Source organism: Staurois parvus, unplaced genomic scaffold (genome assembly GCF_062004578.1).
Source record: "Staurois parvus isolate SC_StPar_1 unplaced genomic scaffold, SC_StPar_1.0 ptg000106l, whole genome shotgun sequence".
NCBI classification, from domain to species: domain Eukaryota; kingdom Metazoa; phylum Chordata; class Amphibia; order Anura; family Ranidae; genus Staurois; species Staurois parvus.
Genome location: NW_028317902.1, coordinates 4,683,869 through 4,711,594, shown reverse-complemented (window position 1 = coordinate 4,711,594; position 27,726 = coordinate 4,683,869). Strand labels below are relative to the sequence as shown.

The 27,726-nt window shown below is 41.2% G+C and overlaps 1 protein-coding gene across 1 annotated transcript in view; it reads right to left on the bottom strand.

The window, feature by feature from the left end:
• Window positions 1-250: 250 nt before the first annotated feature.
• The window catches only part of LOC149467545 (uncharacterized), a 49,593-nt gene continuing 22,117 nt past the window's right edge, over window positions 251-27,726 (bottom strand). The window contains exons 9-15 of the mRNA XM_089671568.1: window positions 27,587-27,634; window positions 23,140-23,184; window positions 19,571-19,624; window positions 14,331-14,399; window positions 14,039-14,074; window positions 8,594-8,787; window positions 251-437 (exon numbers count right to left, since the gene is read on the bottom strand). Of these exons, the coding sequence (XP_089527694.1) occupies window positions 8,623-8,787; window positions 14,039-14,074; window positions 14,331-14,399; window positions 19,571-19,624; window positions 23,140-23,184; window positions 27,587-27,634 (417 nt within the window). The 3' untranslated portion in view covers window positions 251-437; window positions 8,594-8,622. The remainder of the gene's footprint in view (window positions 438-8,593; window positions 8,788-14,038; window positions 14,075-14,330; window positions 14,400-19,570; window positions 19,625-23,139; window positions 23,185-27,586; window positions 27,635-27,726) is intronic.

Below are 27,726 nucleotides of genomic sequence, written 5' to 3'. Positions count from 1 at the left end.
AAATACATTATATATTGCTATTTTTTATGATTACTTAGGGTTCATGTTATGAGAGATATTACAAAGGCAAGATTTTGATTTTTACACTTAAATTCAAGGCAATTAAATTATATTAAGTAGTGTGTTCAGCTTTTATTATGATACCTTTTACTAAAAGCTCCAGACATATACCATGCCACATAATGAACTGTATACTTTAAATCACATTCAAAATATCCGGGTACAAATCATACAACTCAGACTCAATTCATTAATTTGAATAAAGTTTATTGATTAGAGAATAAAGATACAGTTAAGAGCTTTCTGGTGCATATAAAGAAAATGTAAGAAAATTAGAGAAAAATCAAAAGATACATTTAATGATTTGGTTTTATATATATATATATATATTTTTTTACATGCTGTCCTATTTGCTACATTTGAAGTCCGATATGCACCTGGAAAATAAACGTAAAAAAGATGTATCAATAAGCAATCACAATGCATTCAGTATGGCAGCATTTAGAATATTTTAGATGTATCTCTTGTCTGTACATACAGTGGGGCAAAAAAGTATTTAGTCAGCCACCAATTGTGCAAGTTCTCCCACTTAAAAAGATGAGAGAGGCCTGTAATTGGCATCATAGGTAGACCTCAACTATGAGAGACAAAATGAGAAAAAAAAATCCAGACAATCACATTGGCTGATTTGGAAAGAATTTATTTGCAAATTATGGTGGAAAATAATTATTTGGTCACCTACAAACAAGCAAGATTTCTGGCTCTCACAGACCTGTACCTTCTTCTTTAAGAGGCTCCTCTGTCCTGCACTCATTACCTGTATCAATGGCACCTGTTTGAACTTGTTATCAGTATAAAAGACACCTGTCCACAACCTCAAACAGTCACACTCCAAACTCCACTATGGTGAAGACCAAAGAGCTGTCGAAGGAAACCAGAAACAAAACTGTAGACCTGCACCAGGCTGGGAAGACGGAATCTGCAATAGGCAAGCAGCTTGGTGTGAACAAATCAACTGTGGGAGCAATAATTAGAAAATGGGAGACATACAAGACCACTGATAATCTCCCTCAATCTGGGGCTCCACGGAAGATCTCACCCCTGTTGTGGGTCTTTTGAATTTACATCTCAAAAACATGATTTTATCAAGGCATAATCCTATATAACAGCAAGTCCGCATAGCCGGACGTTAAGGGTTAATTTGTCTTGGTTGAAAAGTCGAATGACCATCCAGCTAGAGAAATGTAAACGATGGGTGAAGGGATTTTTTTTTTCCTCCTAGAGACAATATACTATTTGAAGTTCTACAGGTGGTCAAACACCATTATTTAGACTTCGATGGCAGGTAAACATATACAAGGTCTGGACATGACAATAGAGGAACCAAACTGATTGTCTGAGAGCTCACACGGAACTTTGCAAAGTGTAATGAAACAACAAACCTGTCGAACTATCACAATATGCTATTGTCCACCAAGGTTGAAAGTATACATGTCTGTTTACCCTGACTCCAACACAATAGCCAGGTAAACAGAGGGCCTTTCCTACCTATGGGAATGTTTAATTCTGAAACAGAAGTTAAATTCAGGACATTTTAAAGCTAAAAATTGAATGTATATAACCACAAAGATATTACTACAAAAGCATAGTATCTAGAGATGTTATAAAGAATAGGTTTCACACACCACCAAATATTCAGCAATGGGAATTATATATCACTAACTTGAGTATTGAGATGATGAAAAGTAAGATATATTGTAAGTTAGCCTCAGCTGTATGTCTTATCAGGAAACAGACAAGATGGTATTTCAAGAAGGAATAACTGAATATACATATATATTCCATGGTCCCTATTTAGAATATTATAGGTATGATCACTTATATATCTGGAAAAAGACGTATATTTAATTCCTGAAATTACCTTAAATTCCACCCGAGGTATGAGTCATCTCAAATACTCAAATTGTTCTATGGTACAAGACTGCCATCTGGCGGGCAGGTGAGAAATAGCTTATGTACACACATTTCTCAACTAGCCAATCAAGAAGCCTGGTGGGAAGGTATCTTAGAACAATGGATTAGTTGGTATAAAAGCCCTTGTACCTTTCAAAAAAAAAAACCTCATCAAAAGAAAAACCTGACTGAAGAAAGACCTCATTTGAAGAAAATCGGAAGACATCTGAAGAGATCTCTCTATAACCCCTCTTCCACCCTTTCAAACTTCCAAACTTTACTAAATTGCTAAACCTCTGTACTCCTTACTTCCTACATTCTCCCATACTAAATATCTATCACTTGCCCTATGATATAATTTTAAAAGGCGCTCCATTGCCAGCTGATCCACGGGAGAGTTTCATAGTCTGAATTCCGGGTGTGGTGAGACTATTAATTTAATTTTGCATTGCCTATCTTCTCTGTTGTGTGGAATCATAGAATTACCTTAGTGTATTACAACTATATTGGGTAGTTATATATATGTAGAGAGATCCTGTTTTACTGTTAAAATTGTTTGGTGCCATATTATAATTTTTTTATATTTCATAATTTATTAAATATTAATAATTAGAGTATATTTTATCAGAGAACATCTTCTTTCAATCCTATGGCCACGGTTTGTGAGAATATAACCTTTGAGATACTCAAAATTATTAGTTATTAATAAATTTAATTTTAATCAGATCATCTAGAAATTTTTATATTGATTTCATTAGTTTGATACCTTATTATTGTGTATTATATTGGTAGGGTATATCTTTGATTGTGTGTATCAATATTCATTTATCACCAGTCTTTTGCGTTTTGTGTTAATATATATATAATTTTTGTACATAAATAAATTTTTATATTTATCTATTATAAGGCAAATTTTGTGTGTATGGTACGAAATCATACTGGCTAAAAGAATTCAAGGTATAATAATAAGTGGTGATCAAATTATCAAGGTGTCCAAATTATTGGTTTACTAAATATTTGCCGTATTTTAATGGCTGGAGGCACTGTAATATTTCATCTAAGGGAAAGGGACACGCCCTTTATAAGTAAAATATATCCTTACATAAACCACCACACCCCGTGGGGTCAAAATGATCACAAGAACGGTGAGCAAAAATCCCAGGACCACACGGGGGGGACCTAGTGAATGACCTGCAGAGAGCTGGGACCAACGTAACAAAGGCTACCATCAGTAACACACTACGCCGCCAGGGACTCAGATCCTGCAGTGCCAGACGTGTCCCCCTGCTTAAGCCAGTACATGTCCGGGCCCGTCTGAAGTTTGCTAGAGTATTTGGATGATCCAGAAGAGGATTGGGAGAATGTCATATGGTCAGATGAAACCAAAATAGAACTGTTTGGTAGAAACACAACTCGTCGTGTTTGGAGGAGAGAGAATGCTGAGTTGCATCCCAAGAACACCATACCTACTGTGAAGCATGGGGGTGGCAACATCATGCTTTGGGGCTGTTTCTCCGCAAAGGGACCAGGACGACTGATCCATGTACAGGACAGAATGAATGGGGCCATGTATCGTGAGATTTTGAGTGCAAACCTCCTTCCATCAGCAAGGGCATTGAAGATGAAACATGGCTGGGTCTTCCAACATGACAATGATCCCAAACATACCGCCTGGGCAACGAAGGAGTGGCTTCGTAAGAAGCATTTCAAGGTCCTGGAGTGGCCTAGCCAGTCTCCAGATCTCAACCCCATAGAAAACCTTTGGAGGGAGTTGAAAGTCCGTGTTGCCCAGCGACAGCCCCAAAACATCACTGCTCTAGAGGAGATCTGCATGGAGGAATGGGCCAACATACCAGCAACAGTGTGTGCCAACCTTGTGAAGACTTACAGGAAACGTTTGACCTCTGTCATTGCTAACAAAGGATATATAACAAGGTATTGAGATGAACTTTTGATATTGACCAAATACTTATTTTCCACTATAATTTGCAAATACATTCTTTCCAAATCAGCCAATGTGATTGGATTTTTTTTCTCATTTTGTCTCTCATAGTTGAGGTCTACCTATGATGCCAATTACAGGCCTCTCTCATCTTTTTAAGTGGGAGAACTTGCACAATTGGTGGCTGACTAAATACTTTTTTGCCCCACTGTAGAAGCTTGAAAAAAAAAAATCTTTACAGCTTTTTTTAAAGTAAATATTTTAAGAATTGCTGACAAGCAGGGTTTTTATAACGGGGTCGGTCATAAACGTCTGGTCAGGCCAGTCAACCGTAATGTACTCTGAGCCACAAATGTGCAGCTCAGACCACATTTCTGCACCCACTCTGTGCTGTGATGAAGTGACTCCTTTGTGCATGTGCAGGAGTGACATAATCGTGATCCTGCCATTCAAGCAGTTGGAGACAGTGAACCAGGAAGCAAGAACAGACAAAGATGGTAACACTAGAGTTCAGTTGGAGTGGTGATAGCACAGTAATGGAAGGCTTCATTTGACAGGTAAGTCTGCCATAATGTGCTAATATGTGGTGCATACTAGCACATTATGTTATGATGCCATTGCAATCAATACCTTCTCAGAAAAGACAATGAAAACTGAGTATCAGAACACTTGTATGGCAAACTGAGAAAATTTAGGTCAGTTCTTCAGCCTACAGACCCAGTCATTGATGGGGTCTTTCCTTATGGAGACAATGAAGTCTATGACTTTTGGTTGGTGAAGATGGTGTTGGTAATCACAAGTCAGATGATGATTATATGTGTTGTGCACCAGAGAAGCTTATAGTGGACAGAAAATGTAACATCTTTATTGCCAATGGTATTAAAAAGAAAATAAGGGATTTTAGTGCAAGTCCTCCACCATCATTCTCTAATCTTTTATCATACTACTTGCCCCTGCTGTGGTTTTCCTATTCTGATCACCACTCTATCATTTCTCCACTCTATGAAGTATTTCCATCTACTTTCCCTTTTATTATGTAAGTTGCTGTACCTGTTTCTCTTCCCTTCAACCCCAGATGATTCCCCCTCTTTGATGCTCTGAGCCATTTCCCAGGCATTAATCATCTTCTCATTATCCTGGTCACCCTCTTCAGAACACAAATCTGATTTCCACTGAGTAGGTGAACTTGTTTGTCTAGATGCAGTCCACCCTCCCAGATTCAACACAGTACCATCACTGCAACTGCCATTGCCCAAGGAATGATGGATTTGGAGCCTTTTAGATTTAACTGTCCCTTTGGAACCTCCCTCTGAGCTTCAAAAGATTATTTCAGCTTTCGCACCTCAAAACAGCAGGCTCAGAACAGTTACCTTATGTTTATTGCTTGCCCTTGGTGGTATACTAAGAATGATGCAGCCGTAGGTGGATATACACGGGTATACCCCATTATTTGCATAAACACATTCACATGGACAGTCTGCTTCCAGTGTCTTATGTCAGTATGCATGTGCATGTTTATGTAAGTACAAGCGTATAACCGCATACAGCCGCATCTGGTACTTGACCTCTTCCCATGACAGTGCTCGGATCTAGCAAACAATCGCCAACCATGAGTATTGCTACATTACAGAGGGTGTGACATCGCCACCTCACCTAGCATCTGACATGAGCCCACATAGAGGATTCTGGTGACAGCTGTGACAGAGAAAGTGTTGGCAAGGTGTGTATCAATGTGTCGGGATGACCTTTGCACAAACACTGTCACTTTGCCATAAATAGGCGTGTTGACAGTGGAGAAGATTTAATGAAACCGCTACAGCTGTGCATGGTAACCAATCAGTTTCTAACTTCAGCTGGTGCAATTAAAGCGGAGCTCCACCCAAAAGGGGAAGTTCCGCTTTAAGGACTGCTCCCCTGCTCCCCATAAAGGATTGGCACCTTTGGGGGGCGGGGTGGTGGGGGAGTGGGTACGAGAATTTGACAGGTACCTGCTCCCAATTCTGGTCGGATCGCCTAGGCCAGGGCTTGAAATTTCCACTCACCTGCTTGCATTGGCGAGTGGAAATTATGGTGGGGGCGAGTGTGTCCCTCAGGGCCGTCTTGCTGAGCAGTTTTGGTGCTCATTCCGGATCTGTCACTGGGAGCCGTCAGACTGCTCAATAGTTGAGCAAAATGAAAGCAAAGGAAGGAGTGTGTGCTGTGTTCTCTGTCTCCCCCTAGAGTGCAGTACCCGGCTCTGTGAGTGAAGGTAATGGTACACTGCAAATTGTTATAGGGCTGTGTGTGTGTGTGTATGTACATGTATTTGTGTGTGTATGTATGTACATGTGTGTATCTATACATGTGTCTGCGTGTATGTACATGTATGTGTATGTTTGTGTGTACATGTGTCTGTGTACGTGTGTGTGTGTGTGTGTGTGTGTGTGTGTGTGTGTGTGTGTGTATGTATGTATGTACATGTGTCTGTACATGTATGTGTGTCTGTACGTGTGTGTGTGTGTACAGGTGTCTGTTTGTACATGTGTCTGTATGTAGACCTACATTTATGGCTGGTTTGGTCAGGTTCAGTATTATGTGGTTATTATGGGTGGTAGAGTATGGGGCATTTGAGGTATTGCTGGGTTGGATAGTAGGTAGGATATGCTTGGTAGAGTTATGGTTTTGTAAGTGAAAGATTTTGGGGGGCTATGGTTGTATGGTGTGCATAGTCTAAGTATGATGGAGTGTTTAGGGGACATTGGAGGCCCTGATGTAATGTGGGTACATTTAACAGTATCATTTCATGAAATAATTTACGAGGGCATGTTTAGGGGCAGAATAAGGGGTGTAGCAGGGTAGGAGTTGGGTGGTGCAACTGGTGGCGAGTAACTCTTAAGGCCTGGCTAGTAGCTCAGGACTTGAAATTTTAAGCCCTGACCTAGGCGATCAGAAACGGAAAGTGTCCTCCCTCCTTCCCTCCCTGTAGTCTTTTGGGACACGTAACAGGTCTCAGAAGACTACAGGACCATACATGAAGTGGAGCGCTACTCACGCATGCGCAGTGGGTACCCAGCTGTGAAGCCGCAAGCAGTCATAGCCGGGTGCCCACACTGAAGATGCCGGCCTCCAGGAATCCAGGACGGCCGGTGAAACGGGCTGCGGGGGACACACCACGGGACCAAGGGACAGGTACATGGCTGTTTTTTAAAAGTCAGCATCTACAGTTTTTGTATATATATATATATATATATATATATATATATTTGACAGGATGAGTGGAACTCCGCTTTAAGCTTTGACAATATAACCTGGAAGTTGATTGGTCTGTATGCAGAGCCGCACCAGATTTTGCACTCTCCTGTTTTAGTAAATAACCTTCAGTGTCTTTTAAAGTTTTAACATAATTTTTCATTACAGTTTGAGGGAAACAACTACATGAGTGTCATCCCAATATAAAATATCAATAATGTTTTATCTGTCAGGTACAGAAGTATGGGAGCTGCAACTGCTGATATAGGTTTAAGCACTTCATGGCTTTAGGCTGTAAATTTACAGTTGAAGCCGTTATACCAAGATCATGGCTGCAGCTCTCAGTAAAGAGTGCCTGTCACTTACCATACTATCACAAGGGATGCTGTTCATCCCCTACTATATCAATAAAGTTGAATTGAAAAATAAAAGAACAGTATAAAAAATATAAATTTGAATAGAATAAATAAGTAAAAAATATCTCCTCCCGTGCTCACGCACAAATGTGAACACATATGTAGGTCCAACAAGCATAAGAAGATGGTGACTGCACATTACATGTGAGGTGTCACTGCAAACATCTCCATGAAAGCTATAATTCTTGTGCCGGACCTCCTATTAATTTGGTAATTAATAAAGACTATTAAAGGGTTGTCTTTGGATACTTAATTTAATGTTCCATAGTTTGAAGCCCTTCCACAGGCTTGCACAATTTTAAAGTGTGACTTGTTAGGTATCTATTTACTCGATGTAACATCATCTTCTATATGTTACCAAAAATTGGGTATTTTATTTTGTTTGTGTGCACCAAAATTCATTACAGTTTATTTTTTTCTTTAAAATGTGCATTCAATAAACCTCTGTACAAATATCATATGAAAAAAATTGTAACAACCACTATTTTATTCGCGAGCGCCTTTGCTTTCAGAAAATATCAAATATTTGAGGGTTCTTAGTTCAGTTTCAGAACTGGCCCAGTAGGCAAATGCTTAAAGGGACAGACTCTGGAGCAGTCAGTGTAGTGCCCATGGAGGGGACTGAGCTGAAGCTGGGATTTACATTGGCAGTGTGTGGCCTCAGTTTGCCATATCAGTAAATGCATGGATTGGGATGTGTTCCCATAGAGGACTGACACTTGTAGCAGTTTTAGAAGCTGACTGGACTTGGAGAGGAGCAGCCAGCATAACATGGCCGTGCAATCAGAGTAAGTTCAAAAGGTTGAACTCACATCCTGCATGTTTGTCCAAGGATAGTAATTCACTAGGTAGCAAACCCTGGGTCAGGATAACTGTTCTGGAACCTGCACCTTAAACATCAAGTCATCAGTGGCTGCCCCAAATTCCTGATTTCACAAGTTCCCTTTAAGATGAAATGTCTGATTTTTTTTTATTATAGCCTGTTTTTTTATTTTATTTTCTTGAAGAAAAATTCTGTTAGTTGTTTAAAAAAAATGTATAGTTATAAACTCACCACATGGATGTTAGTGACATGATTCCTGATTAAGCTTTTCCTTTTCTGTCCCCTTTCAGTATAGCTTTTATTATCTTGGTTCTTGTTGGAAAGCCGCTTAATGAAAAGCCGCTTCTTCCTAGTAAGCCTATGTTGCCTAGTAAGTCTTTTAGGGAGTCTTGTACAATGCCGTCTTCTCCTAGTAAACTGTGGAGCTAAGAAAAAAAAGAAATTATATATAACATTTGTGAGGACATAACAAAATGAGATGCAATGTTATAATGACTTACTTTAACTGTAAATATAAAGTAACCGTATTTGCTCCATTTCAGGCAAAATATGAACTATTAAGTGTACTTACATATTTTAATTTATGTGAATACCAAAGGAATCAGTAAAATGTCAACTAATTTACCAATATTCTTGCACATGGAATAACCTCAACATGGAAAACTGGAAAGCTGTGTGATACCTGGCACTGACTAATTACAGCTGTAGATCCTAGGATAAAATAGGTACAACTTGCAAGAATAAATGATAAAAAGTAACAACAGGAAATATAAATCCCCCGAAAATATGACAAAGTACTAACAAATTGATAATTCATCAAAAACATAGGGCTTACCTTCACTGCACCTTGCATTTGTCAGGTTGTAAATAAAACTTTTCCTTGGCTGAGTTAATGATAATTGGATGCTAATAGAAGGTTCGAGTCTCTGCTTCTACAGAGGCGTAGCGTGAAGTTTTGGGCCCTGATGCAAAAGTTGACCTGATGCCCACCACTACCACTCACCACTTCCACTGCAATCCAAGATACTTCCATTATATGCCAAGATACTCACATTACATAAATAATGACATGCCACCTCCCCTTACCATCCTAGTATTGACATGCCCCTCTCTTCTCCCCATCCTGGTAATGACATGCCCCCCCACCATCCTGGTAATGACATGCCTCCTCCCCCACAATCCTGGTAATGACATGCCCTCCCTCCTTCCACCATCCTTGTAATAGCATGCCCCCTCCCACCACCAACCTGGTAATGACATGCCCCCCCTCCCACCCCCATCCCGGTAATAGCATGCCCCCTCCCCCCACCATCTTGGTAATAACGTGCCCCCCACAATCCTGGTAATGACATGCCCCCCTCCCCTCACCATCCTGGTAATGACATGCCTCCCCCACCATCCTGGTAATGACATGCCTCCCCCACCATCCTGGTAATGACATGACCCCCCCACCATCTTCATTATGACTTTCCCCCACCTCCCACCACCATCCTGGTAATGACATGCCCCCATCCCCCCACCATCCTGGTAATGACATGCCCCGCTCCCCCACCATCCTGGTAATGACATGCTCCCCTCCCCTCACCATCTTGGTAATGACATGCCCCCCATCATCCTGGTAATGACATGCCTTTCCTCCACCCACCATCCTGGTAATGACATGCCCGCTCCCCCACCATCCTGGTAATGACATTCTCCCCTCACCATCTTGGTAATGACATGCCCCCCATCATCCTGGTAATGACATGCCCCTCCTCCCACCACCATGCTGGTAATGACATGCCCCCCCCCACCATCCTGGTAATGACATGTCCCCCTCCCTTCACCATCCTGGTAATGACATGCCCCAATCCCCTCACCATCCTGGTAATGACATAGCCTCTCTCCCCAAATTATCCTGGTAATAACATGACTCCCCACCATCTTGGTGATGACATGCCCCCCCTCCCACCACCATCCTGGTAATGACATGCCCTCCTCCCCCCACTATCCTGGTAATGACATGCCCCCCTCCCTTGCTGCTCAAATTGACAAAATAAAATCTGGGGCCCCTGGAGCCTGCAGCCCCTTGGAGTCCCTCAGGAGGTGTTAAGGGATTTTTAATATATTTTTTCTGTAAGTGTTGGTAGGCCAGGTGCTATGGGGACAGTGTGTCTTTTCCTAGCTGTCACTTGGTGTTCCCACATTAGCGGACACCCCAAAGTGGGGAAGTACAGAAAATCCTCATTAAGTGAATGATGGGGACAGAGCAGTGTCTCCTGCCTAAGTTACAGCGGTCCTGTCCCAGCTCTCAGGCAGTGCTTTCCTCCTGCCTCACTTTGTTTTGTGTGACACAGAGGCAGCTCACTGTCACCCCCCCACCATTGTCAGCATACTGCCACCACACTTCCCTTTCCCAGACTGATCACAATCCTCACGAGTCCACTCAGTTCAGGAAATTCATGCTCACATGGTTTCTCCCCAGCAAATAAGAGTGGGGGGGAGGATGTGGACTGGGGGTCTGGGGAGAAGGCAAACTGGAAGCTTGGAACTGGATTACAGAGCTCAGATGGGGCCCTGGGAGACACAAGGCGGATTGGACCTGGATTCTGTCTCCGGGATTTTGTGGGGGAAAATTACAGCATGTAAGATGACAGTAGGGAGCTGCGGGCCCCCTGGAGCTACACATAGGGTCAGAATTGTGACCCCTTTTGACGGCTGATGCATTGACTATGTACGAGGTGAATGTCTGAGCTGTTTCAGAAGCTTGCAGTCTAGTCATCACTGGGCTTCTTGATTACTACTGTTTTTTTTTTATTTTTGCTAAATGAACAAAAAAAGTCTGAAAATTTTGAAAAAGAAACATTTTTGTTAGTTTCTGTTATAAAATGTTGCAAATAAATAATTTTTCTCCTTCAGTGATGTGTGCTGATGAGGCTGCACTGATGGGCATTAATAGGCTGCACTGATGGGCACTGATAGGCTGCACTGATGGGTACTGATGAGGTTGAACGATAGGCGGCACTTATGGGCCTGCACTGATAGGTGTCACTGATGGGCACTGATAGGCAGCACTGAAGGGTACTGATAAGTGTTACTGATAGGTGGCAGTGATGAGGAGGTACTGACATGCAATAATGATAGGCACTGACAGGCAGCACTGATGGGCACTGATAGGCAGCACTGATGGACACTGATTGTACTGCACTGATAAACAGGGCACTGATGAACAGTGTAAATGTCCCCTGTCACAATCACTGGTTACTGACGCTCCTCTGCTCATGCTGAGACAGAGTGAGCAAAGGACTGTTGATAACTGGCAAGTCTATTTACATTGTGATTAGCTGTGATTGGCCCTTCACCACAATCTGTGATTAGCTGTTTCTGAAGGCCCCAGGGGGCGCATGGGAGGAGCGGTTCAGGGAGGACATCTACAAATGCCCTCCCAGAACTGGACAACCCCTCTGTATCCGTCTTTTGGTTATAGCGTAGTTAATAAAGACACAGGAGTTTTGGATACAGAGGCAGATATATAAATGCAAAAAATGGATTGAAAATCTTAGTCAGGTGTTAGAAAATGAGTACAGTATTATTATTATTATTATACAGGATTTATATAGCGCCAACAGTTTGCTCAGCACTTTACAATATAGCGGGAGACAATACAGCAACAATACAGTTCAATACAAGAGGGCTAGGAGGGCCCTGCTCCTTGGAGCTTACAATCTAGGAGATGTTCTGTTTAGAAAAGACATTCTAAGCAATTTAATTAAACCATATTTCAAAGGCCAGTATCAAAATTTTACAAATTGACTTTTTATTCCAAGAACTGTACAAAGGAAAAGGGGACATCTGTTAGGAATGGAAATAAGGAGATTTTATCATCAATTTAGGAAGAGTTTCTTTAAAGTACCAGTAGTAGTGGATAAACTGCAATGCTCTTTCTGTATGAGTTAGTAAAGACATGAAATATAAAATAATTAAAATAAAGGAATGAATAATATTCTTGCATCTACTAATATTTACCACCTGAGTACCACCAAACTCTGAGAGGTGGAAATCCCTCCAAAATAAGAATATCCTTCGTTTTCAGCAGAACTAGCATTTTAACTCAAAATTTTGGATTTTCTTTTACCTTCACTTTTGTTGACAATGGTAAATGGGACTAATAACAAGGGTGAATCGCCCTAGTGGGGGTCACAGACCATATACAAAACCTGACAGAGGATCTAATCTCTCTATACTCTATCCAAAACTAAAAAAGAAGCACACAGGAAGGGAGCCAAGGCTGTCAATTCACTGAAGGTCCTTCCCCTGTCACCTTTTTACCAGTTGGTATCAGGAAAACTTGTTGGAAATGACTCACGCTGATAACAGAGGAACTAGGCAGTGGAGAGAAATGACACTCAGTGCTTTGAAAGAGGCAAATAAACACTTAACCTCCTTGGCGGTATTCCCGAGTGTAGCTCGGGGTAACATTTCAGTACCACAAACGGTAACCCCGAGCTACACTCGGGAATACCATGCGGCACTGCTCCGGCATTTGTTCTTCACTTACCTTACCCTGCGTTCCCGCGATGTGTCCCCTGCAGCGTCCCCGGCCATCTCCTCCGGCCGATGCCGGCATCCGGCTTCTGTGTCCTGTCCCTGTGACGTCGGGACGTACGGGCGCCGCTGGCGCCGGGAAATTTAAAAATTTTAAAAAATGTCTTTTTTTTTTTTTACATAGTAAAACATTGCTGTCTCAACCAATTTCACATACATCTTGTCCCTAATGCTTTGTCCTGTGCCCTGCCTGCATTTTGTCTGTTCTTTCTGCCTGGAAACTGAGAAATGTCCATGGCATCCAAAAAGTGTCCCTTTAGGTCAACAGCAGTTTAGATCAGCTAGGAGAACAGCAATAGTAAATCAGAACCACATGCAGAATTGAGTGATAATGATTTGTGGGGAAATTCGTCATCAGACACTGAAAACGATTTTGCGACTTTGCTCAGCAATGTGCTAACTTGGCGCTATATTTCACATTTCAGTGTTTTTGGTTTGATTATATTATTGAATTAAATGTATTATTATTATATTAATATTTTTTATGATTATTTATAAAATTATAATTTATGATTACGTGTTTCAAATTTTATCCTACCCGGGATGTTTACTAGACTCTTGTTCGGACAGATTTCAGTGAGTTATTCCTAAGAATTACAGGCCTACAATAAAAAAACTACATATTTCCATGCAAAAAAATGGTACCGCTTTCAGCACCAAAAATCGGAAATAATCATACCGCCAAGGAGGTTAAGAAATATATACTTTGTTCAGATTTCATGAATGAGGTTTACAACCCATTTAAAACAGAACAGACATATATGTGAGGGGTCTGGTTTGTTTGTTTATAAGCATCTAGCACAGCTTTAAAAATGACAATTGAATTATTGACAATTTCGTTTTAGAGAATTAAACAGCACGAAAAGATTTCTAAAGAGAAGTTTGGTTTAGACCAGACTAGTCTTTTAAGTAGAGAGGAGTGTTATAGTTAACCTAACGGTTGGACTTGATGACATATGTACTGTTTTACATTCAATAATAATGATAATAATGTTACTATTGTTAGAGTAAATGTCTTTTATCTCAGACTTACACTATTTGAAAAATATCATATGCAAAGCCAAACGTATAAGGAATGCCTTTCAAACTTACCAGGGAACATAACGAATTATCAACGGAAGGAAATTTCTAAAATAAAGAAAAGATAATTAAAACACTAAGGTACAGTTATTTAGTAAGTAGATTTGTTTTAAGTATTCCATTGTTTCGGGCTGTAATCAACAACATATAGAGTTTAGACACATTTTTATTTTTATTTAACAGTAAAATAGTGAGGTGGTATTTTTGATCTACAGTTCATCCAATATATTATTTGCTGAATACAGCAGAATAGATAATGTGTACATATATAATATATCAAAAGAACATCAAAAGGATATTTTACCTCGGTAAGTTGCAGTAAACACTTTACCACAGGCTTCAGTAAACCACCAAGTGATCCCACTAGTTCTTTCTTAAAATATATAAAAAAAAAGTGTTAAATTCTGTTTTGAGCATTAATATAAGATAGCATTATTTACTGTGTTCCTTGCTTTACATGTCTTGTATATTTTCATAGGTTTTATATTTGTTTTGTTTTTACTGAAACATTTATTTATTGCACTGACTTTGGCATTGTTGGTGCAGTGATGTCTGACAGCTTTTGATACATACGGTATAATACTTGCTGTGAGATTGTTTTATTCCCCCATCAATACAGTCAGTGTTGATGGAAAATTTCTCTCACAATGCTATTGTGTTCTGCTGGTGGGGAGCCTTCTCCACCGACAGTATACAATGATCAGTGCTGGTGGCTATAGCTGGTGGTAGTGATTGAATGAAAATAAACCTGACATGCTGGTTGTACTGAAGTCGATCAATAGATCTTTTGCAGTACATCCAGCCTGCCCATAAATGGAAAGAAATTTGTCTGGTTCCTGCTGAGCCGGCCAAATTTCAGTCTATGATCAGCTTTTGGGAAAGCCTGTTTTAGCAATGACTTATGAAGAATAAATAAATTTCCCATTTCTCTGCTAAAAAATTTTAGTGGAGTGGGGATTGAAAAAAGGCAGTTCTGTCATTGAACCGCAGTTCATACCAATGCGACCTCAAAGTCTTGCGATTTTAAGTTCGACTGTGCTTTGCAACTTCATTGCGATTTGCTGGCACTTCAATGCGACTTTAATGATACATGCAATGCAAGTCACAATGAAGTTGCACAAAAGTAGTGCAGGGCCATTTTTTGGAGTTGCTGAGCTTTGAGCTGAAGCAATTAGAATGGAGCCATTGAAAGATATGGGATGCAACTTGTCATGCAACTTCAAAGTCACAAATCACATGACAAGTCTCATTGGTCTGAATCGGGGCTTATAGAGACTTCTGAAAACTTTAATTTTAGGGATCTGATAGACAGTGAGAGCGGTTCAACCTTCTCATTTTCTGGCAAGAGATTTGCTACAATTCTAAATCATTTCCTTGCCTGTTCTTAATTACACAAGCTCTTTGCATGGCTGGATTTCTGCTTAGTCAACATAGGCCATGACTTTGGGAGCAAGGTTTCTGGGGGCATCAAACAGCCACCCAGAGATCATGATGCACTCAATAGGGCAATCCACTGTATCATAAAGGGCTGTAGACTGCTGCCCTGCATATGACTACATTCTGGTAGCGCTCTCATTGTTGTGACTTTTTTGTAGGTGGAATAGTGTACTGTGTACTTATAATTCATCCACACTGGGACTGTACACCTAAAACTGAACTGCTAATTGCCTAACCTTCTAATCATCTGTTTCAGTTGTTTTTATTCAAAGTGAGACAGTTGTATTTATCTTCTCTACCCCTAGCCTTAAGCTGAATTACACTTTCAGTTTTTCTTCATTCTGTCATTGGGCTTAGAGAAAAAGAAAAATAACAGATTCTTTCATCTGCACTAGCGAGGTGCAAGGAAGATTCCGTAAAGAGAAACCCTGTGAGTGAAGAACTCACTGGAAAAGAAGTCCTCAAGAGAACAAAGCTGCGGCTTAAAAACAGCATTTATTGAAAATGACATACTAAGTACAAAAAAGGACAATGTCCTCCACTCTGCACTATAAAATCATGACGTTGCTATATGGTAAAACACCCACCCGGGCACACAGGTCCACACTCCACACACACACGACACACTCAGATGACCAGTGAAGTGAAAGAATATGAGGTCAAATGACATCTAATTGGAATCAATGGGAGATGGAAGCAAAATGATGATTGAGTGATATGGACATGGAAGTCAATCGGGATGATATGGGGACTGATAGGATAAAACTTCTGAATAGTAAAGGCAGACCCGATCGGTCCTCAGAGGTTGCATATATGTGTATATGGTGGATCCTCGTGATCCCATGAAGGGCAGTCATCAAAAATCCTCATGTATAAATGATAGTCACTGAGATAAATAGTGAAGCAGCACGCTGCTCTCACAGGGTAAACAAAATACCACCCAGTGGATGGATATGGCTGGACAACCAGAACGGTGCACTTGTGTGGAGAGGAGGCAGCAGTTGCAGTTCACTTAAACACAGACCAGTCCCTCAATCCTCAATGAGGCCATATAGATGCATGACAGACCCATATAAGTCCCGTGGGGAATAGTCCACTGAATTATCCATGGATGGAAGCAGTAGTGGCAGTATTGCCTATATATAGCTTATATACAAAATTATGGTGAATCACTGTGTGCCAGTGATAAAAGCACAGACATCTGACATATGTAGCTCAGCCGAGCAGTTGCGATCGATGGGGGCTTCCCCAGTATATTAATGCCTTAGTCCGAGAACGATGTCTGCTCCTCCAACCAAGTGCTGTTGTCTATGATGGTGTCTTCCCACTACTAAGATCAGGATGTGGAGGCATGCCATGTAACCATCCGTGGAGGAGAGGTCTACAAGGTGATCCGGTGTGTCCGCTGCAGTCAGGTGGTGAAACCTCGTGGAGGGACCTGGATGCCGGGGACGCAGGCGCCACAACACTGTGAAGTCAACACGTTTCGCTCACTGAGTCACATGAGCTTGTTCAGGATGCGGTGCTCATGATATTAAAGATTCCCCACCGGAACATTATATTTTGACAGTGGCAGGTTATATGGATCAGCAGCTGCAGCTGATTGGCTGCACCCACTGATCGATTAAAATTTTTCAAAATGTCCCTTCGACAGAAGTAGAATAAGCATTTGGCTTCTGTTGAGGAAGGAAGCCCACACACTGATCTAAATTTCCGACAGTACATGGCCAGCTTTAGTGTGACTTGTGTTGTAATGAGATTAGGCCTTGTTAGTATACTAGAGTTAGTTAACTGGGTGGCAGGAAGTATAAATCTGGTATCTGGTACGTATGAACCCAGTTCTTTGAAATCATCATCATATTCTCAGTTTAGAGCACAAATTTCAACCAGTTGCATACAGTATGTATCCCAAGAGATATTTCAAGCATTTTAGGGCTCATTCACACTATGGTGCAGAGACATCAGTTTTTTTGCATGCCTTCTTCAAGGGCACAACAAAATCAATTGTTCTCTATGTGCCCTGTTCACACCACAACATTTTGTGCAGATTTTTTTTTCACAGACTTCTGCAACGTATAAAAACTAATTGAAGCGTGCATGAACACTGATGTAAACTGATGTCTCTGCAAGTAAAATCTGCATGTCATTTTCCATCAGTTTTTCTGCAAGTGCAGTGTGAACGAGGCCTCAGGGGTACTTCTACTTTTAAAAAATGATCTATTAATAACATTGCATTGCTTTAGCAAATAATAAGCCAGATACTGTACATAATAAACAGTATATTACTTTGTCTTTGTAGTTGTGTGAAAACATATATTGGGCCTGTGGCTTTGCACATGTGTCAAAGGCATCAATTTGAGATGCTCCTGAGATCATTTAGAATTGATTGCCAGGTGCATTGGACCTGCAGTTGACCTCCTGATCTACAGTTGACATGCTTAAAGCATGCTCTGCAGTCCTATAAACCTGTAGGGTTCAAAACCTGTTTGAAGTGAACAAAAGCCCATCCATACAGACCCTTGTACAGAGGGTACTGATGGTAAATGTATACTTGTCAAGTGGTGTACTAGAGGATACAGTAATGATGTGGGAGTTGGTGGGAAATACCTCCAAGTACAGAGGAGGTCACAAGAAATGGACACCTCCAGAAGTGTCTGTTTCAGAAGAAGCCGTAGCTGGGAGTTTCGCTGTATCAGATCGGTGTTCAGAAGCATGAGAAATTGTATAAATAGCTCCTTTCTTCTTAGTAGGCACAGTTTTTTTGTCAGTTTTGTTTAGGAGTCAGTTTAAGGTGAATTGTGTTAGAGGACCAGTGATAAAACCCAAAGAAAATCGCATTCTTTATATACCGTATTTTTTGCACCATAAGACGCACTTTTTTCCCCCAAAAAAAGTGGGGAAAATGTCAGTGCGTCTTATGGAGCGAATATGGAGTGGCCGGTCCGGTATTTCCACTGCCGCCGTGTCAGAATACCGGGCCGGCCGCTCAGCTCTACAGCGGGACCTTATAGAGATGACTGCTGACCTTTGGGGAGGGGGGGGGAGCGGGTACCTGAATTTGACAGATACCCGCTCCCACTTCCGTGGAGTTGTTCTTTCATCTTACCCGTTCCTCTATCCAGCGGCGCGGTCTTCCCGGCTTCTGTAGTGTGGGCATGACAGCCGGGTGCCAAGTGCGCATGCGCAGGAAGCGGTGCTTTTTGTGAATGGTAAGGCGGCACCTGGGACACATGACAGATCCCAGAAGCCGCCGGACCAATCACAAAGCGCAAGTGCTTCTCGCTCATGTGCACTGGGCACCCGGCTGTCCTGCCGAGCGCCATTACAGAAGCCGGGAAGACAGCGCGCGGCTGGATAGAGGAACAGGTAAGATGAAAGAACAACTCCGCGGAAGTGGGAGCGGGTACCTGTCAAATTCAGGTACCCGCTCCCCCCCCTCCCCAAAGGTCAGCAGTCATCCCCTGTACTATCCACAGTCTCTGGTCATCCCTGTGCTGTCCGCAGTCTCTGGTCATCCCTGTGCTGTCCGCAGTCTCTGGTCATCCCTGTACTGTGTCCGCAGTCTCTGGTCATCCCTGTACTGTGTCCGCAGTCTCTGGTCATCCCTGTACTGTGTCCGCAGTCTCTGGTCATCCCCTGTACTGTGTCTGCAGTCTCTGGTCATCTCCTGTACTGTGTCCGCAGTCTCTGGTCATCCCCTGCACTGTGTCCGCAGTCTCTGGTCATCTCCTGTACTGTGTCCGCAGTCTCTGGTCATCTCCTGTACTGTGTCCGCAGTCTCTGGTCATCTCCTGTACTGTGGCCGCAGTCTCTGGTCATCCCCTGAACTGTGTCCGCAGTCTCTGGTCATCTCCTGTACTGTGTCCGCAGTCTCTGGTCATCTCCTGTACTATGTCTGCAGTCCATTAGTTCAGAATTTTTTTTTCCTGTTTTCTGCCTCTAAAACCTAGGTGCGTCTTATGGTCAGGTGCGTCTTATGGAGCGAAAAATACGGTACTTTAATATTTCTAACCTAAAATGTAATTAGAACAGAACCTGCTGAAAAGGTTTCAAGTATAATTTGTAACAATGGACATTTATTTAATTACATTTTGGAGAAATCCTTACCAATGTCTTTGTAGTAATTTCACGCACTCCTTTAAGAACACATCCACTATTTTCCTAATTTAACATAGGTAAAAAAATGGGTTTATGCATAATTATGCATTGTTTTATATTGCATTAATTCTTTTGAAAATTCACAACAAAAAAACACACACACATAAATAACTTTTGGAACATGTTGGGCTCCTTCAACAGCAATATATAATTCTCATCTTTAATAATTTGTTAGCAAATAAAGGATATAATTTATACTCCAAATTTTATGAATCTATGGCTTATTAATACAGTAATCTAATATGTATATTGTTCTTCCTATATTCTTCATCTTTGCTTTCACATGAGTTAGCTCACATGTAATAAACAGTGTTGCCAACCTACCAGATTGAAATTCATTGACATGACACCCAAATTGTACTGGCACAGCCAAGTTTTTACTGATGTTTCCAAAAGTGAAAGAATTACAGTTTTAAGTGCAAATTTCAGTATTTAGCCTACAAACAAGTACAAGATGCAATTAACAATATGATTAAGGTAGATATTAAAGCGGAGTTCCACTCAAAAGAGGAAGCTCCATTTATTTGCCTCCCCCCCCACACCTCAATGGCCATATTTGGCAGCTTTTGGGGGGGAGCGGATACCTGTTTTTGACAGGCACTCGCTCCCACTTCCAGCTCAGTTCGCCGCGGCGAAGTGAGCTGGAAATTCGGCCCCCTCCTCCCTCCCAGTCTCCTGGGAACTTTCACAGGTTCCAGGAGACTCCCGTACTAATTAGGAGGTGCAGTGTGACTCGCGCATGTGCAGTGGGCACCAGGCTGTGAAGCCGCAAGCTGTCACAGCCTGGTGCCCACAGTTGAGATGTCAGTGCCGTGGAGGAGAGAATGGAAGAAGGGACCGCGCGGGTGAGAATATCGCTGGACTCCGGGACAGGTAATTATTTGTTTATTAAAAGTGGTCCCTTCAGTCCATTCCAGTCCAAACAGCGCTGAGAGTCCAGCTCCTGGCTTGCCTTACTCCCGTCCTGCAGACCGACACATGAGGTTCCAGCTGCTCTGCTCAACTACCTTGTACTATGACATCACTTGACACACTCAGGCACCGCCTCCGCCAGACCCTCCCCACAACCGATGGCTCCTGAACACAGTGTAGCAGGCACTCGGATGGTCTCAGGTGCCTCTGGATCGAAACTGCGCATGCATTTACTGGCAGGAGAAAAGTGCCCAAGCTGCCAGTAAAAATACTGATGGTTGGCAACACTGGTAATGCAGTCCACAAGAATACCAACAGGAGTATGGGCTTTAACTCTTTCTCTGCCACAGATATAAGTCCCTGGTAGCACAGCCGTGTAAACTTACTCCCAACTGCTATACGAGCTGAGAGTCTGTTTACAGCTCTTCAGCTGTTGGCGTTCTAGTGAACATGATTCAGGTGAACAGAAGGTGTCACCTCCTTCCCACTACCAGGAGCTGTTGCTCCTGGGGGCCTAGGACACCTATGATAGGTACAAGGAGAGCTTTAGTCAATTCTAGGTTTAGGGCTGTCATTCCCCAGCTGTTGTCAGAGGGGAAGAAGCTGATCATTCATAAACTGCATTTGATAAGCTTCAATTGGGTGCAAAGGTAACATTAGGGGTCTAAGAAATCTCTGATGGCTCTTTAAAGAGGACCTGTCATGTTCATTGTGCTATCACATGGGGGCTTTCAGTCCACATATATGATAGTAATAAAGTTAAGGGGAAAAGGTTAAAGAAATATAAAAGTCTAATAAAATCACTAAAAAAACAACTCTATAATGTCTAAAAATGTTTAAAGCCCCCTTTCCCCACATGCTCAAGTATGAACTTAAAGATGCACGTCAGATGCAACTACACATGAAAACTTCAGCTGAGCTAGAGCTACTCATATTAGGTATCACTGTGCACGCCAGAGTGAAAGCAATAATTCTAGTACCGTTATTCAAGGTTAACTCTAAACCGATGATCTATAAGGGCTTTTTTGAGTGTGGTCCATGAACAATTTGGGCTACCATAGTGTGTTGCCCTTTTGCAGGCACACACAATTTTAAGGCTTGTTGTGTTTGGTATTCATTTACCCAATACAACTCATCTTTTATATTTTACCAAAAAATTGGGTAATGATGTGCAGGCCTAAAATGGGCATTTTGCCATGCATGCATGCAAAAAAAAAAAGAGAGCAAAACAACTCTGGCAGTAAAAGGGTTAAAGTATGCCTTTAATCAGAATTAGATGTAGTTTTTATTTCCTTTTTGCAAAATAATATATGAGATTGTTTGTCAGATTGCAGAAAAATGTACATGTAGTTGTAATATATGGATTCTGCGTCCCTTATGTAACACAATCACATCTCCAACCTTAAAGGGCTGGTTTTGATCTACGAAATGATTCGCTTTACAGGAGAATTTTCCCTTAGTTTACTAAATGTGGTGAAAATTCACTTTGCAAACAATATCTAATAACATGCAAGAAAATATAAAACTGTATTTTCACTTGCACATGGTATGATGATGGGAGTCAGCAGAACCTCATTCATTAAGCTAAGGGAAAATTCACTTGCAAAGTGAAAAGGCTATTTGCCTTGGGTAAATCAAACCTTTGATGTCTGTCAAAGGGGCTTGGGGAATACCTTTTCACCTGCAGGGGCAATCTGACCAATGTATCACCAAAATAATATTGTTTAGAAGTATGATACAATTCAAAAGAACACGTCAGAAGTGATGGGATCCATCCTAACTGGCTCAAAACTTTTCAAAACTTTTTTTTTGTAGTAAATGATCAGTATTCTATCTGTAGTCTAGAGCAGTTATATTTCATGACAGGTTTGTAATAGATTGAATTTGGATAGTGCATGTTTAGGTTCATTTCTGGGACTTGTGGGTTTATTCAAGAAGACATTGAAAGTAAAGAAAACACCCACAGGGAAAAAAAATATATTTTAAATATGTTTTTAAAATATTCTTCCCAAATATATTGACATATATTTGAAATACTACAATTTTGGCCATGTTCAATATATTTCAAAATATATTTATATATATTGAAATGTGTTTTTTATATATTACAAAATATATGAAAAATATATTTTTTTTAAATATATTCTTCAAATTTGTTTTAACATATAAAAAAGTACTTTGAACATATATTTTTTATATATTTGTAAATGCATTCCAAAAATGTAGATTAAATGTATTTTTAAAGACATACTGTATATTTGAAAATGTATTTTGAAAAATATTTTTCAAATATTTTGTAATATATAAAAAACACATTTCAACATACAGTGTGTGTGTGTATGTATATATTTTTTAAATATATTGAATACAGCCAAGATTGTAGTATTTGAAATATGTGTCAATATATTTGGGAAGAATATTTTTAAAATATATTTTAAATATATTTTTCTTCCATGTGGGCAGGCAATCTAGCAACCAATCAGATTTTTACTCACTAGAGTAGATCATATGCATATATCATTGCATGGCATTGCACACATATACTTCACTTTGCCACTCCTAGCACATATTGTTATATAGAGCTTTTCATTGTAAAATGTTCTTACCATGATATCACAAAGGGTTATGCTAAATTCGGATTGAGCATTTTCCTATGAAACAGAAAAAACTATAACTACTTTGTTATTTTACCACTTCTTAAATTATTTTTTTTCCAGTACAATGATCATGGCATTTAAAATACTGATAATAATTTTTTTGTTCACTGCATTTATAGTGCAAATCAAGGTTAAAGTGACCCAAACTTGGCCAAACATGTTTCTAAAATAACAACAATGCTGAAATGCAGGCATAAAAAAGTTTCTTTAAAGGCAAAGTACAAACAAAGCTCTTTTGGCTATACTTCTCCTGTGGATCGCAGGAGTGCAGTTCGCTCTGCCTGACTGACAATCACAGCTGTCTGTTCTGCTTACACTTAGAGCATCGGACCAATGTTGCATCCACCTAAGTAAGTATGATTTAGAGAAAAAGAAAATCCTATACTTCTCTTTTAAGTCAGTCTTACATCATTGTATTTTCTCTGTGGAACCCCTTTAGGTCCTGGGCCCAGGCTGTATATGAGGCCTTAATATCAGTCTAAATTGAGATTATACCATTTCCCTCCCAGCACAAAGCCCGTCCCCTGTTACTCGTCTAAAAATGCCAGATCCTAAAACCCAGCTTCAACTCATTTGCAAATTATACCACCGGGGCAGGTCTTACTATGAATGGGAAGAATAAATGAATAAAAACATTCACTACATCTCAATACATACACATTTCCCCATGTTTTAACTTTTACAAATGTTGCACGTATACAAAAATACGTGTTACTCTGCCAAAAATCCAGTAACGTCCTTACAGGATGTCTCCAACTTACAAGACAACCTCAATGCACTGTTTAATTGGGCAACTATGTGGCAAATAAGGTTTATGTTGATAAATGTAAGATTATGCACTTGGGGGCCAAGAATATGCATGCATCATACATACTGGGGGGGTACAACTGGGGGAATCAGTGATGGAGAAGGATCTGGGGGTTCTGGTAGATCACAAGCTTAATAATGGCATGCAATGCCAAGCTGTGGATTCTAAAGCGAGCAAAATCCTCTCTTGTATTAAAAGAGGTAAAGACTCCAGAGAGAGAGATATCATATTACCCCGGTACAAATCATTATTAACACCTCATCTGGAATATGCAGTTCGGTTTTGGGCACCAATTCACAAAAAAAACATTGGGGAACTGGAGAAAGTACAGAGAAGGGCAACTAAACTTAAAGAGGCATGGAGGAGCTCAGCTATGAGGAAAGATTAGAGGAACTGAATTTATTCTCTCTTGAGAAGAGGAGATTACGGGGGGATATGATCAACATGTATAAATATATCAGTGGTTCATATAGTGAACTCGGTGTAGAGTTATTCACCTTGAGGTCATCACAGAGAACAAGGGGGCATTCTTTATATTTGTATGAAAAAAGATTTAATCTCCAAATACGGAAAGGTTTCATCACAGTAAGAGCTGTGAAAATGTGGAATAGACTCCCTCAAGAATTGGTTCTGGCCAGCTCAGTGGATTGCTTTAAATAAAGACCTGTATTCTTTCTTGGATACATAGAATATAACTGGATACTAACATTTAAAGGTAAAGTTGATCCAGGGAATATCCGATTGCCTTTTGGGGGATCAGGAAGGAATTTTTTCCCCTGCAGGAGCAAATTAAGTCATGCTTTGCTAGGTGTTTTGCCTTCCTCTCGATCAACTGTGGGTATAGGATTATAACTTTATTTTTTTTTAATGGTTGAACTGGATGGACTTTTGCATTTTTTCAGCCAGACTAACTATGTAACTATGTAACATTTTGATGTCCATTGACATACATTTTGCATTTTAGTGCAATGCAACGCAATGTTATGGTATGAATAGAACACATTGCAAAAAATTGTTTTTGCGATATCCTTCCATTGATCTGCATTTTACAGCTTCACTAAAATGCACTGGTGTGAATTGGCCATTAATCAACATTGAGCAGCCTATGGTGACAAGACTGCTCTTTAATAGATACAGTATAGTGAGTGAGAATTGTCACCCTAGGACAGAAAGTGTGTTACTGGAAGAAGCACCATGTGCATATAAAGGAAGAAGCCTGAGAAATAAAAATGAATGCAGCCACCACATCTAAGGATTGGTAAGCTGCAATATGTGGGTTTCCTCCGGATACTCCAGATTCCTCCCACACTCCAGAGACATGCTGGTAGGTTAACTAACACCTGTCTAAATTGGCCTCAGTATGTGTATGTATGAATGTGAGTTAGGGACCTTAGACTGTAAACTCCTTGAGGGTTAGAGACTGATGTGAATGTATAATATATATAAAGGGCTGCGTAAATTGACAGCACTATATAAGTATATGTAATAAATACATGGGTGTAGCAATATGGGGTCGCAGTGGTCACAATTACAACCCCTTCCATGTTTCAGGGGGCCGTGTGGCCTTCCTGTCAAGCTGTCCCATTAGCTTTAACATGTTAAACTCAGTCCAGAAGCACTGCTGGGACGCCAGCAAGTTCTTGCTGTAATGCTTCACATTCCTCCTCCTCATCTGCCTATAGTAGGTGGCCCAGTACATGGGGCTGAAGTCCCCTGAGCCCAGTGGTACCAGGACCCGAACCTGCTTGCAGTCTGTGCTGCATTAGGCCAGGCAGGGAGAGAGTGTGCACAATGCCGGGCAGCTGGAGGAGGCAGACAAGGGCTGGTCATCCGGCTTATGACGACTCAGCTCCAGAGAACTGCTACATGACAGAGGTATAGGTCAGAGGGATGGGTACAGGGGTAGGACATGCTCTACAGCATAGTGACTGGAGCAGAGCTGAGATACGGCTACAGGGAGTAGCACCCAACTATATACGCATGTGTGTGACACCTAGCTGTGCTATATACCCCATATACAGATCAATATACAGTATATACTGTGTGTACATGACTACAGGCACCCAACTATATACACCTGTTCCTATCACCTGGCTGTACAATATACCTCATATACAGATCTATATAAATACTTTGTGTACATGGCTACAAGGGGCAGTGCCCAACTATATAGACATGACCGGAGATGAGGGGTTGCAATAGCAATCCCACCCATGCTCTAGGGGGCCCGTGCGACCTTCCTGTAAAATTAGGCTTTACACTGTGTTCATGGGAAGAGCTTTAGGGGCCTCCGGGGGTTGCACTGGTGACCCACCCATTTTCCAAGGGGCCTGTTCAGCCTCTGTCCCATTAGGTTTTCTGCTCTGTTACTGGGGAAAAACGCTTTCCGGGTCAGCCTGCATTGGTGATTCAGTAAACTCAGTGCCTGGGCCTTCTGAGTTTCCAGTTTCACTTATACAGGGTGATGGGGCAAGCCTTTTTCCTCAGTCGTGCACTCTCTGCTCACCCCCCCCACCCAGCTCAACGCAGCCCCTCCCTCCCCACCCTGCTCAATCATGCACTTGCACACATAGTAGGGGCAGGCAGGCCACATTCTGAGCTGTTGGGTGAAAGCAGTGGACATGTATGTGAGTCTGGAAGTCAGATGACCCCCCCATAGGGCCCAGGCTGGGTCTTCTGAGTTTCTTCTTTTACATACTAGCCCACCACTTTCACCCAACAGTTCAGAGTGTGACCTGCCTGCCCCTACCTTGTGTGCATGTGCAGCCAGCAGAAGAAGTATTTTGGTATGCGGCGGGAGTATCTTGGGGCACAGTGAAACCAACGGGTGGTAGTGGGGGGCCCCAGGTCAACTTAGCATCGGGGCCCACAAGCTTCAAGCTACATCTCTGCTGCAGTATATTGCATTTATTATTAAGACCAGTAAAGGGCACTTGGGCAGAATTTGAAGCCTCGTACAGACTGGGCACAGGATTCAAGGTGCTTCACAGGAGCACAGAGATCAATTTGAAGACTATCACAGGTTCTTGTAGTCCCCACATGGTGCCAGCTCCTCAGCACCAATGTTACCTATATTGTGTTTCTGTTAATGCGGCTCTTCTAAGCCTGGTTTAATTAGCCAATAGAAATAAAGCATTTTTATAAATTGAATGCAGTAGATAACACACACTCTTTCCAAAACAGTGAAACATTACAGCATTCTTGCTCTGCTTGGACAATATCCCGCTCATTCTTATTTATTGAATAGTGAAGTTGCTAAGCAAAATACAATTCAGAGCTCTGTTATTCCCTGTTAATTCCATTTTGGTGGTTGCTGGAGAGTTGAACCACCAGATGCCTATATTCTTTGAAGATTTGGGTGGAAGCTTTCTGTGCCTGTGTTGCAGGGCTCAGCATGTGCCATAGCCATTATGAGCAGTAATGAGTGGTGGGAAGCTACAGAGGAGCAGCCAAACCTTCAAGATGGGTGAGGACAGAGCCAGAAACCAGCCCACAAGTTTTGATGAAAGTGAATGTAATGTATGTATTGGGTAAATAAAAAAAAAACCTTACATAAAAAATGCAATTGCAGATCATATGACATATTACCTCACAATAACATTTCGCCATATTGATTGTTGTTTTTGGAGGCATAGTCTGAAATGAAATACAACAGTTCACAAAACAATTCATATCCACCAGTCACATCCACAAAACAATTTCAATCCATCAAAGAAGATCTCTGGTCA